Raw genomic sequence first — 13771 nt, 5'->3', positions numbered from 1 at the left:
CACACACACACATGCACAAGATTAACATAAACACAGAGCCATGTACAACTGATGATGTGCTACTGAAATTGAATAAAAGGTCAAACACACACACACACACACACACACACAGACGAATGCATCAAAGATAACGCACAACTGACACATACGTGTGTATAGAAACAAACACAGACTCCATCATATGCAACAGACATACTGAAAGGTGCGCATGCGTGCGCGCGCGCACACACACACACACACCAAATGGATTCACTCACACGTTCATAAATATACCACACATGTACTTATGCATGTTCGTGTGTACCCGGTGAGAATACTTACAGAATGACACACAGACATACTCTTACAGGTATGCACATGAACTCACACGCATACATGCATACAAAGGCACAAATGTTATTCAGGGGCCTACACACCACAGATGATGGATTAATTTAATTCTGTCTGCCTAAGAATTGCCCCCTGCAATTTCAGCGGGAGACGTTCTCCTTCTCTTCCCCCTCTCATAACAGTGTTGCACAGTGTTACAGATACAGAATGACTGCTGCATTTCTCGCCAGAGATGGCTGCATGTCAGCAGCAGGTGAGCGATCGTGATAGATGGTCGACAAAGAATGTGCATCCCCTCCGGATGAAAGGTGCTATCAAAATGTAAAGCTGTTTAACAGAACTGGAAGAAATTTAATTTCCCCCTTATCTCAGTCTCATGACTCAGAGTTTTGTATGTGAGCAGTTTACAATGAGGTAGGTAGGGGGAACATCTGGGCTGTATGGGAGGGAGGGGAGTCTGGAGCTGAGATGGGGATAGTTGTGAGGTACCATGTATGCAGGGAGAAAGGGAAGTACACAGACACAGGAGCATACACGTGCATAACTGCCCACGTGTGGACACACTCACAGACAGGCAGACATGAACAATCAGCCAAACAGACACCCCAGACAGGTGGCAAAACAGAGGCACATAATCCCATACTGGTTCCTTTAGTCCTCTAGGATGGACTGTGGGTGCAGCACCACTTCCTTGTTGGACCTTTCTCTGATCAGTGAGGGTGAGAGAGGTTATAACCTGTGGGGAGGAAAGACTGAGCTCTCCAGCCATCAGGTACTTTCCCTTTTTCCCCTGGCATTAAAGGGCCCCTCTCCACTGTAGCCACCTGTATCCTCTTTGCTTCCCACCGGCTTTCCAAGAATCCAGGCTCTGGTTAGGTGCTCTGGTCTCCTCCACCGGCCTTTCATCTCTGTGGCCAACACTTAGGAGGAGTCATGGCTTACTTTTCATTGGGGTAGGGAAGGGGCAGGGAGGTTGTGGGTAACCAGTGTCTGCCGTGCACCACGTGTTTGCCGTCTCACAGTATCTTGGTTTGTTGTTACATGTGTGCCAAGGCCCTGGCATTAGCAATCCTGAAATCTTAATCCCCCTCCCGCCCCCGTGTTGTGCAGCGCTGGGGGATAGTATGTCTCACTGGAGGCCATGAAATGATACAGGCCTTCGTGATGAAGACACCCCCAGAGTCCCTGCTTCTCCTGAATCTCAATCCCTCCTCCTCTTCTCCAGGTGCTTCCTTCTGCTCATTAAGCTTGCAGCTTTCCCTGCCATTTGAGATCAGCTTTCCCCGGAGGAATCAAAATCCACCCTCCAGCCTTCTCACAGCAAAACCAGGTGCTTTTGAAATGGGAATGGGATGAGCCAAAGGCCAGCAGCTACTCCTGGCAGGCGAGCTAATGAGCTTTTTCTGTGCGTGTGCATGTAGGTCCATGTGTGAGAGACCAAGAGAGCGAAGCTATGGGCTTGAACTTGTTTGCTCACAGGGGACATGCATGCTGGGGACAGAGGTAACTGTTCTGAGACCTGGCTACAAGGACGGTTTTGGATGCAAACTGTGTAGGGGTCAGCAGTTCCCTTTGAGACCATGAGTGTCCTTCCTCCCCTTGGATGGATTGTCAGCATTGCTCCTCCTGTGCATGAGTGACTGGTCTGATTTTTTTTTTTTAAAGGACCATTTCGTACATTTCTGTGCACTTGGTAGCAAAGGAGAGATGTTTGGCAAAGAACCACTCTGTCTCTCCATGTGCCATTTGCCTGGTACTGATCCGTCACCAGCAGAGGAATGTGCCAGGACTTTCTAAAACACTGGCTTTCAACCTAAGGGTGAGGGAAGGTTGCCAGCAGTTTTTTGGAGAGGCACTGACTCTGCTTCTATTCCCTATTTCTGGTTCCCTGCTGAAGGGGCTTGGCTCAGTTACTCACATCTGGTACTTCTGGTAGACGCCCAGGTGGCCCAATTGTACCAGTTTTTCTGTGGCACCTTTTGTGAAGAGTACCATGTGGACTGGCACAAAGGAATTCTGCTGCCTCAGAGAGGGGACCAGCTGCGAGTAGCCCATGGAGTGGGGAGGCTAAAGGCCATGTCCTAGAAGGTTCTGAGCTGCACAACATTTCACTCTAGAATGCTCTCTATGGTACTAGCGTCATTTCTGGGTACAGTAGTGATGAGTTTTATAATGAATGGTGTCACAGGGTGGCTAGTCCCTTGAAATGAAGCAGGTCCAGTGCCCCTGTGCTAGAACAGGTGCCCAGGGGCAGCACCTGGGGCTATAAAGAGCCGGCCTGGCAGTAACAAAGGGGAAGCAGGAGCAGCAGGGAGTCCCCTGGGAAAGGGCGCCAGAGTCCCCTTGGAGGAGATGCAGTGGGAGACTTCTGGGGGGAAAGGGTTTCCAGGACACTGGGGGGTGGGGCTCAGCTAAAAAGAACAAGGAAGAATCCTGCCATAGGCCCTGAAGCAGGCGGGCCTAAGAGATGCAAAGGAGCTCTATGGGCTGAGGAGCTGTTTTTGTGTTTGGCCTATGTTTGGAAAATAAAGCTGTGCCTGGAAAGAGATCCTGGGTGTGGCAGTGGGTCCTTTGTGGGCTGGGGACAAGCCAGGACCTTGGAGATGGGTAGGAAGACATGTCAGATGACAAGCTGCTCTCTATACAGGGAGCAGTCATGAAGGGGGCTGGTCCAAAGTTGTTATACTAGTGAGATCTCCCCTGGAGGGAGTCACCCCTTAAGGAGGCAGACTTGATTTTTTTACTGATAGGTCTGTCCTGCCAACACCAGCTTGCTGTAGACTGCCCCTCCTGTCTTGCCCCAGCAAAGGCTAGGTATTTGTTTAGGATGAAGGGGTGGGGGGACCTCTGTCTATCTGCTTGTCTTATACTGCACCCATCACCTTGATTATAGGAGCACCTACAGAAGGGGAGACTGGGATCCTCCTGGAGGTGGGTTCTAGAACTTTCTAGTCCTCCCTCATCTTTCTAATAGCGTCTTTCAGCCCAGAAAGAACCATCCCCTCAACAGGCTTGTGTGTGTGTGTGTGTGTGTGTTTGCACAGAGCACCTTCCCCTTGCCTATCGCTGAAATGTGACCACTTCCGGGCTGAAATGCATTAGCCCAACCTGCCCTTGCCACACTAGCCAGTGGTGTCATAGGACAGGAAGTGAGACCTGCAGGGGCACTTTTAAGAAGGTAAAATGTCACCTAACCTGAGCTGGAATTTGTCCTGGACACTGGGGTTGACATCCCTATTGCTGTAAAATGGGCCCTGGAAGCCTTGAGCACCACAGCTCAGCTTGGCAGAATTGGTTTGTATTGGTCTTTAATTGCGGTGGTTAATATCAATTTTTATTTTTAAGATTTTTTTATTTTGTAACAATTTTTATTTTTACAGTTGCTGGAAATGCCGGGTGGGAGGAGGTAGTTGGGGTTAGGATAGTGCTGATTGCAGGGCTCTAGGGGCTCCCAGCACTGACACCAAAGATGCAGGGGGCTCCCTGCAAGGCTGAGGGGCCCAAGACACCCTGACACAAGCTGCGGTGGAGGCAATGATCCTGGCCCAATGGAGCAGAGACCCTGGCTAGGACTGCAAGGAGGAGGACAAACGCCTGGTCACGGGGTGCTGCGGAACAGTTCCTGCCCAGGGAAGCAGCCATTCAGCCCTGGGGTGGCATCCCCCACAGATGGGGGACCGCTCTCCTTCTCGCAGTCGTGGTTGGGGGTTCTCTGCTCTGCCCTGCTAGGACTGCAGCCTTCCCTGCATCTTGCACCTGCAGGGATAAGGTCGCACCAGCCCTGCAGCAGTGCAGAGAGCTCGGCCTATGCTCCCTCAGTCCCATGGTGGCAGGGCTGCAGAGGGCTCCGGGCACTGCTGCAGGGCCAGTGACACCAGGGGCGCTGGAACAATATGTACAGTGGGGGTGCTCCAAGCCAATGAACAAACTGTAAACCCTGGATATGATGGAAACCACTTCAAACCAGGGGGTGTGGCAGCACCCCAGTTCCACCACCTGTGGGTGACACTCAATCCCTGCAGGTGCAATGGAGGTGTGGGGGGGCTGGACTCCCACCGACTGTTACCGATCGATATTGGTTTCATCGATTTTCTTGTCTGCTGAAATTGACGTTTACCCGACATCTGTTGATTTAACTCGAATCCTGCCGTGCCGAAACAAAAGTGGTCACCACCACGGGTTCATCCGAAAGTTATCTCCAGCTGTACACCCCTTCCTTCCGCACTATGCTGGAGTATCCGGGTTGGCTCTGAGTAAAAAGCATAACTTCCCGACTCGCTTGCACCACTTCGGTTTCCCCTGTCAGTCTCCCTACAAAGTGTGCTAAGCCTGACCCTGCTTAACATGTGAGATGTGCTGTGATCACAGCCCTAGGGGTGTCTGGGGTGGAAGGAAAGGATTTTATCTGAACAAGGGAGGGAGTGTTCCTAAGACCTCCAGCGGGGCAGCTGTCAAACAAGGGATGCATTTAGCTTCCGAGCTCCCAAAAGGGCTAATCTGGTGCTGCATCCATATCACCTCTAATGAGTCATTCCAGGCTGCACAAATTGAAGCAGATAATCCGCTCATGATGCGGCTATTCCCCTGGTTTTTATTGACTCTGCAGTGAATTGCCAGACCATGTCCTGCCCCTGCCGGCACTCTGAGGCATGGGCTGGTTGTCTGTCTAAGTGCCATAGGGAGAGCTATTTCCCAGAGTCCCAGTCCTCATCGTGACATACCCCAACTGTGTCTGGCGGCGGTGGGGAGGCAGGGAGACCCTGAACGTTTAATCGGGGAGAATGAAGGGACATGCTGATGAGATTGTTTGTTTCCCTCTTCCTTTGTTGGGTTGCATTGTTAATTATGAGGCATTGTACATTGCATTTTGGAATTGTCATGCCCTCGTCAGTACAGCCACTCTGAGCATCGTAATAAGTCATTCCTCCCGGCTGGTCTCACTCGCCTTTCTCCTCTGTGTCATTAATGGGATAGAAACTGTGCTCAGGCACAGCATGTTAATAGGCTGTGGGGGGAACTCAGATGAGAGTGGGCAATGAGGAATGGACAGGGGGAAAGAAAGGGGATGAGTGAGGGAGTGTGGGGTGTCACCAGAGCATTCAGAATTAAGTAACTGGTAGAAGTGAAAATGTAATTGCTTGATTATGGGGCATGGAGGAGGAATGGGAGGAGCATTCTGCTGCTTTGGCTATTGGGATTTTAAAAAATATTCCCAAAGCCAGTGGGTTGGCAGGAGGCAGGATTTTTTTTTCTAGTGGCTGCAGATATTGAGTGTATTGAATTTGAGGGGTCTCAGCCATGTCCTTAGTGGATGTTGTGTCTGCTTTGTATGTCTTTTGTGTTTTCTATTCTCTGCCCAAAAGAGACTGAAATAGAGGAGGGTATTGTGAATAAGGGTTGAGGGGTACACTGTCAAAGTGGGGTGGGGGAGAGGGGCTGGGTTTAGGATTGGGATAGCAGGAGTGCTGCAGGACAGGACTGAGGTACATAGGCAAAGCTCAGGACTGGAATAATGGGGTGCTGAAGGTCAGTATCGAAGAGCTGTGTGGGTAAGAGGGGTTCCTGGACTGATACAGCAGGGGGTGCTGCAGGTCAAGATTGAGCTGCATTGGTAGAACAAGGAACTGCTCACGAGGGGAGAGAAATCAGTGAACTGGCAAGTCTTCAAAAGATAACATACCGCCTTAGAGTGAAGACAGAGGATTAAGGGGAGATAAACTCCATGTTTTGGATCTGGGTGACTGATAAGTCCTGTGCTGTTGACAACTGGATATTTCTCGAAGGTTGGGGTTTTTTAATGCTACTTTATTGGTATAAGCCAGGATGTGTAACATGCATTTTCAAGAGCCACTGAGTATAACAGGCTAAAAGTTGTTCTACATTCCTTCACAGAGCATCCAGTGCAAGCCTTCAGACCACACACTTTTCCTAACACTGTAAACATAATAAACTCTTAAACCAATGTCATTTAATTCCCCTCACCCTCCCAAGCCTCCCCCACTGCTGGCCAAAACGATATATAAAAATCTGGCACTGTATTTTCCCATTGTGAGGATACTTTTAAGCATGTCCCCCAGCAGAGGGGTGTTCTTTGTTAAATGCACAGTATTCTTTACTGCTCTGTCACCCCACCTCCTCCTGGTGTGGTGTGACATAGAACAGTCTGTGTTTCCTAGGCCCATCCATGCTCCCTTTCCTTTTATCATCATAATTATTACGTATTTGGTAATGCTTCTACTGCTGTAGTATATGAGTGCCCCAGGTGCTACAGCCATGCGCACTTAATATTTAATGTACATTTATTATTTGTATTGTGGTACCCAAGCGAGGATCTGGGCCCAATGCACTAGAAACTGACATACACGGAGCAAAAAAACAGTCCCTGCCCCAAAGAGCCTACTGTCTAAGGGAGATGAATTATATCATTCATTTAGGGCTTGCCTTCATATAGGTTTCCAGAAGAATTTATTTAATCTATGTGGCCTTCATCACCACAGCATCCAAGCATCTGGGAGCAGAGAGGCTAAGGGCTGAATGCATTGGGCATTCAGAACATCCCTATCTCCCCTAGGTAATTTATTGCTCTTGGTTTTCGAGCACCCAATATTGTGGGCGACCAGGGATAGATCATGTGATGATTATCTGTTCTGTTCACTCCCTCTGAAGCACCAGGCATTAGCCACTGTCGGAAGACAGGATACTGGGTTAGATGAACTACTGGTCTGACCTAGTATGGCTGTTCTTATGCGCTGGGGTGTCTCACAGAAACAGGTAAAGCACTGTCCCTGCTCTCAGGAGGGGGCAATCTGAGTTTGGTACAACAGTGCGTGTGAATGGGATACCCAGACAGATGGTGGAGAGGGGGAGAGGCAAGATAGGGTGACCTTAAAGAGACCACATTTTAACTCAGTGAGGCACGTGTCCATCTTGATGGTTTTGATGGCCTTCTCTGTTGTCCTTATTCCTTTTCCTTTCTCTTCTTCCCTCACGTCGTGTGGGCGAGGCCGAAGAGTGTTTTCGGAGGGATTTGAATGTGGGGAGAGAGATGCCTTAGAGAAAGAGCTCTAATCCCACACGGCAGCATGGAAGAAGGTCTGGAGACACCTGAGAGAGGAGGAGATGGCAGGGGTATCGCTGACTGAGCAGAAAGGCAGGGGCTGGTGGGGAGAAATTCATCAGGACGCCAGACCCGAGGTGTAGGCAACATGATGTGGGGCCAAGAAGATGGTTGAACTTGGCCTGGAGTGTAGGGTGGAGCCGGCGCAGAGGCTCAAGTGTGAGTTCAACAGACTTGAGTGGCAGATAGGAAAGCTGATTTTGGTCAGACTGTTGGGCGTGGGGGTGGGGAAGCTATAATTTCTGAAGCTCCAAAAGAAAGAGCTGTCAGGAGACAAGGACTAGCTAGCGGCAGCCTGCCAAGGGTGGAGGCAGATTAGCGGAGGGTATGGGAAGGTAGTGCTGCCATTGCTCGTGCTGCACCTGTCCTGGGGAGAAAAGGCTGTATCACACTATCCAACTTTAATGCACTGAAGAGGGGGAGTGCTGCTTAAAATCATGTGGCCACACTGGCCTAAAGTGAGACCATTAGTATGCAGTGCTGACAATCCAGTGCCAGTCACCCATCCGACATTCCCTTTAAAAACAAAGTTGTGCTGTGCATCTGGTTGCTGATTCTCCCTTACAGGTGTTGTTTTCCTCCCCAGGAGTTTTCATTTTGTGCCAGCATGGCCGAATATGTCGCCCACCCCTCCTCGGCCTGGCACTCAGGCAGGCAGCCCCCTCACACCTCCGCCCTCTGCCCTTTGGAGCTCATGGATCTGGGAGTTACTGAGCAGGCACTGCCGTTGGAGCAGCCTCTGCCATCCCTGGAGCTGGAAGACGAGGAGGATATCGACTCGCCGCTGGACCCTGATGTGCCCCATCCCGACTTGGCGCCTGTGGTGTTCTTTTGCTTGAAACAGACCACCAGCCCCCGCAACTGGTGCATCAAAATGGTGTGTAATCCATATCCTTTTCGAGCTGCCTGTTCTCTCTTCATTCCACTCCGCCCTTCCCCTCCCCCTGCCCTTGCAGGGCGCCCAACAGGTAAGAGAGGAGATTTCGTACATATTTAACAAATCACTTTGTTCCTCGCTTATGTTTACGGAGCAGCTCAGCTGTTGCAATATGTGATCAAAAGGAGCTGCTTACCAAAGGGAGAACTTCAGAGAAAGCGAGTGTCAGCCGGAATGACACAGACAGGGACGGGGGCAGGGAGAAGAGAGGGGACAGGCTTTTCAAAATGTATTCCCGCACTTTCCTGTTACTGAGTCAGTGACGGTGGGATGGTTTGAAGGCGCAGGGAAAGGGGTACTCCCAGCTCCTGCTGGCTTATCACTAGGTCTTTATTTCAGTGAGGGATATTTATTCATCTAACAGTACTGTACATACCATGAACTGAGCCTCTACTTGGAGACAGAGCTGCATTTCCTGCTTCTCAGTTGCGGGGCCACCAGAATGACCCTCATCCTGCTAGCTAGTGAGCATAAACTAGCTGCTGAGTATCTTCTCCTGGGGATATCTCCTCTCTAGATTCCACCAGGATCAAAGATGAGCCTACTCCAGAGAATCCATTGCAGGTTTGACTCTGGTCCATCCTGGGACAGGACTTCGGGAGTTTAGTGAGTGTTGTGAGGATACCTCTGGCTCTCTATGAGCTGAGGGGTGAAAACATGATCTGCAAATCTCATCATCACACCCCTCACTACTGAATCTCACAGCCTTGATTTAAGGAGCGGATGGTAACAGAACAATAAGCAACAGGTAGTTTCAATTAACTTCCCCAGGAAATAACTTCCTCCAATGTGGAGTGATTGACCTTTTCCCCCGACTTTCCATATGGGCACAGTATGTAAAAGGGGGTTTATTAGATCTGGGGAACTTTGAAAAATCCAGGAATTTGAGGAGATGAAACAGCATACAAAAAGCTGAAGCTTTATTCAAAACTCTTCTGGCTGGAAATCTCAATGAGATTGGAGTTTCTCCTGAAGATTTCCAAGGCTTCCCTGGTTTATGGCTGGGTGAGAAATATCCATTTCTTATTATGATATTTTGATGGATTTACTTCTAGGTTAAATTGGAAAGCTAAGGGATGCAGCATAAGCTTACAAAAATATTACTGAGATTTTCTCATGCTACCAATAATAAATCATAAAGAATTAGGAGGTTGGGTTTTGTTTGAAATTTAGGCAAATAGTTGTGGTTCCAAGTTGAGTTCTCTATGATGATGGTTGAGGGACAGCCAAGTGTGATGGGTCAGAAGTTCTTAGGAAGGTTCTGATTTTCAAATTCTTCGTGACAGTTGAGATTTGGGGAAGAGATTTAGGGTGGAGATGTCCCATTATATTGGAAGTTCCTTAAGGCATTGAGACTTGATGTTGGAATATGTACCTTTCAGCTTTCTTCATCATGTGTCCCCCAGCACTCACTAAACTCCTGACACCCTGTCTCAGCCTACAGTGGGCTCAGAGTAAAATTATAGAGAAAGGTATTTGTTGGCTAAAAATTTGATTCATGGTATGGGAGAAAAATTAGGAACCAGGCTTGAGTTTGAGATGAAGGTTACTGTTTTTTGTTTTTGTTTTTTGCTAAGATGAGGTTTGAATTGTGGGGGGTGGGGAAGGTTTGCACTGAGTTTGGGGCTGAGGTTCAGGCCCAAGTTATCTGAGTTTTTTGTGTGTAAGTTTGAATTTGTGATGACTATTGGTGGCTTTAAAATGCTTGAGTTATGATATTCAGGTTTAAGTTTGGGCATCAGTTTGTCCATCTTTCACGTTTGACTTTACTATGGTTAAATGCTGAGAGAGCCTATCCTACCATTACATACAGAAAATGGCCTGTGCAACATTGAGGTCTGGAGAGGGAAGGGGGAACTCCTTTGGATTGGCTGTGGTGGCTCGCCACCCTCCCAGTTACCATGTGATGTGTATGTGGCAATGGATGGGTAGTCTTGCTACGTTTGGAAACAATATTGGGTTTTTTAAAAAGGAATATTTCGATGAAACTTTTTCAGCTAAATGAATTCCCTAATGTTAGGAAAGAGTTTGAAAACATTGTTTTGAAAATATTGTGCTCCTCTTTCTCCACATATTTTTTGTATTTCCCTGCTCTACATTCTTGACTGCTGTTTGTATGGAAATCGGATCATGGCTCTTCAGAGCTCCCATGCTTGACTGCTGCTTCCCAACCTGAGGTTAAGAGTGCAACTATATCACCTGTTATCTCATCAGCTCTCTCAGGCCAGGCAGTGAGAGGCCTGGTCACTGTCTGGGTGGGAGAACCTAAGGAAAGCCCAGGTGCTACAAAAATTAGGGGCACTGATTAAATGGGAGGTGCCCTTCTGTCTGACTTTCTGCTTGTCTAATACTGTACCATAGTTAAGGAAGGAAGCTGTGCTATGGAATTATTGTCAGATGAAACTTAAAACCAAGGTCCTGGCCATTAAATCATACGACACTTTTGGCAAGAATAAGGGCCGTACCAACCTAGATTCTAATTTGGGTAATCACATTCCATCTATTTAAAAATTCCCCCTGCAGAATATTCTTCCTGTCCTGAATAGTGCTGCAGTCTTGCAACGTACTATTAAACAACACTCACGTTCCATTGCTGCAGTTCAGCAATGGGAGAAGTAACCTGTGTATATAAACACACAAAGTTTTAAAGAATTTCTGGGTGCAAGGCACTACATAAATGTGAGATGTTGTTATTGCCAAAGTTGTAGACTCTAATTCCCTTTTAAAAAGGTGGATTAAATTTCTAAGCATAAAAGTTTGGAGCCATAAACCCCCAAAGAGAATATCAATCACCCCCTTTGCTCAAAAGTGGAATGTAAACTGCTCTCCTTGTTGTTATATTATGTGCTGAAAAGGAGCCCGTTGCTTTAAGACTAGGAGCTGATCAAACATTCCCAGGGCAATTTTGCATACAGTCAGAACTAATGTCTGAATCGTGCTGGGTTGTTGGTGAACAAACATGCTTTATATTCTAATTAAACTTGTTAGATACAGGTAACTGCAGGGTAATCAACTGCGTTCAACCCACAAAATGTACGTGGGGCCCAATCCAATGCCAACTGAAGTTAGGGGAAAGACTCTTGTTGTTTGACTTTACGGGAGTTTGAATCAGGCCCATGCAGTGCATCCTCATATGACCAGTATGTCTCAATTGAAATGCTAGCGTTCTCACCCTGCTGCTGCAACCTGTAGGCACCAGTAATAGGTCAACAGGATTAATAATTTTGCATTGACTTTGGGAATGACAGAGTTTATGTATAATTGAAATTTTAAGTCAAAGGCACAATAAAAGCTTCATCATAGATTTCTAAAAATATCTTTGTCCAAATTCCTTACAAATAACACCTTGGGTTATTAATATTGAAGTAATTTGAGAATTTGCTTTCCCACAGTTTCTGCTATTGTTGTACTTTTTGCATCCTCTTGGGTTGGGCAGAGTAAATAGACTAGTCAGTTTAAGGATTGTGTGTTTAGTCAATTTCACTTTTGGATTGCGGCTGTAATGAGACACTATAGAAAATTGCTTATTTATTTTAAATCCTGTTTCCCTTGGAATTAAAAAAACAACAACTCAGTATTGATCATAGAATTTTTAAAAGCTTTCTTGTACAAAACCTAAATTCTGGGCCAAATTTGATTTAAGAAAGGTCAAGGTTAAACTTAAAAGATAAAGCTGAGAGAGTGAAAAGTGTTTCTAAATCAAGTGTATGGTTTTCATCATAAGCTAAAATAATTAAGTCTTTGAGACTATTAGTAACAGCTTGCAGGTAACACAGTGTCATCCAGAAGGATTCAAATGCCCTTTATAAACTGTGTGGCCTGATCCTATGACAAGACGCACGTTGGTTGACCTTTGCATCCGCATGACGCCTGAATGACTTCAGGAGGGCTCTGTGAAGGCATTAGGGTACATGCCCATGGATCTGAGTGCAGGATCAGGAGCTGTATATTTAATTTGTCCTTCGAGTCCCTTCTTAAAAGAAGCTCGTTCCAGGAGGTCTATAAACCCTAGACCTCCTCTTGCTCAAGTGTCAATATTATAGACGAGCCAGCAAGAGCAAGAATGAGTGTGCCATTAAAAAAAATCAATACCAAAATGTGGAAGTAACAAAATATGTTCTGCAGTTTACTGCTCCAGCCTTTTGTTTTTTGATATTTTCTAGTCCCCTTCCTTCCTCTGTATACTTGCCATTTGGGCTGCAGTTCTGCTCCCAGTGCAGTCAATGACAAATTTCCAGTTGATTTCAGTGGTGCAAGATCAGGCAGTCAGGCCACAGCGGTGGAAAAACTTGCACCCATGTGTAACTTTATGTCTATAAAGCCAGATCCTCATCTGGTATAAAGTGGTGTAGATGCATTAAGAACATAAGAACGGCCATAATGGGTCAGACCAATGGTCCATCTAGCCCAGTGTCCTGTCTCTCACAGTGGTCTTCAGAACTTCAGGGGGAGTGTACAGAACAAGGCAAGTTTGGAGAGCTCCACCCAGCCTTCCCCTCCTGGCTTCTGGCAGCCAGAGGTTTAGAGTCGCCCTGCACATGGATTACATCCCTGACCAGCTTGGCTAATAGCCATTGGTGGAACCTGTTGTCCAGGAACTTATTAGTTCTTTTTGAACCCAGTTACACTTTTGGCCTTCACAACATCCATGTCAATGAGTTCTACAGACCAATTGTGAGTTATGTGAAAAAGTATTTCCAGCAGTCTATTAATTTCATCAGGTGACCCCTGTTCTTTTGCATTGTGTATTGTATTGTACTTTGTATTGAAGCCAATGGAGCTATGATTAAAGCTGTGTGTCTGTCATGGAAGTCACGGATTCCATGACTTTCTGTGACTTTTGCAGCGGCCGGTGCGGCTGGCTCAGGGGCTGCCCCTGGGCCAGCAGCAGCAGCCATTTGAATGTGGGAGGAGGCTCAGGGTTGGAGCAGGGGTTGGGGTGCGGAGCGGTGCTTACCTGGGGTGGGCTCCTCTGAGCGGCTGGCATGACCCTCCAGCTCCTAGGCGGAGGGGCCAGAGGAATCTGTGTGCTGCCCCTGCTTGCAGGCACCACCCCTCAGCTCCCATTGGCAGTGGTTCCCGGCCAATGGGAGCTGCAGAGCTGGAGCTTGTGTTGGGGGCAGTGCTCAGAGCCCCCCGGCTTTCCCTCCCGCTAGGAGCTGCAGGGACATGCCTGCCGCTTCTGGACAGCTGCGCGGAGCTGGATAGGGAGCCTGCCAGCCCCTCCCATACCCCCCCGCAGCGCCATCAGGGTTTCTGGGCCACCCACCCAGCACCTCTGGTACCCCTGGACTGCCCCCCCAGAGCACCTCCGGCCTAAGTTTTAGTTTGGGGGAATATAGTACAAGTCATGGACAGGTCACAGGCTGTGAATTTTTGTTTACTGC

The 13771-nt window shown here is 47.8% G+C and overlaps 1 protein-coding gene across 2 annotated transcripts in view; it reads left to right on the top strand.

Moving 5' to 3' along the window:
* The first annotated feature begins 8306 nt into the window (after nt 1-8306).
* Nucleotides 8307-13771, top strand: part of CACNA1I (calcium voltage-gated channel subunit alpha1 I) — a 225976-nt gene continuing 220511 nt past the window's right edge. For both annotated transcript variants that reach the window (XM_054016232.1, XM_054016231.1), the window contains exon 1: nt 8307-8335. In XM_054016232.1, the coding sequence (XP_053872207.1) occupies nt 8322-8335 (14 nt within the window). In that variant the 5' untranslated portion in view covers nt 8307-8321. The remainder of the gene's footprint in view (nt 8336-13771) is intronic.

This window comes from Malaclemys terrapin, chromosome 1 (assembly GCF_027887155.1).
Source record: "Malaclemys terrapin pileata isolate rMalTer1 chromosome 1, rMalTer1.hap1, whole genome shotgun sequence".
Classification (NCBI taxonomy): Eukaryota; Metazoa; Chordata; order Testudines; family Emydidae; genus Malaclemys; species Malaclemys terrapin.
Note: the sequence above shows the minus strand (reverse complement) of the source record. Positions and strands in the feature narration are given on the sequence as shown.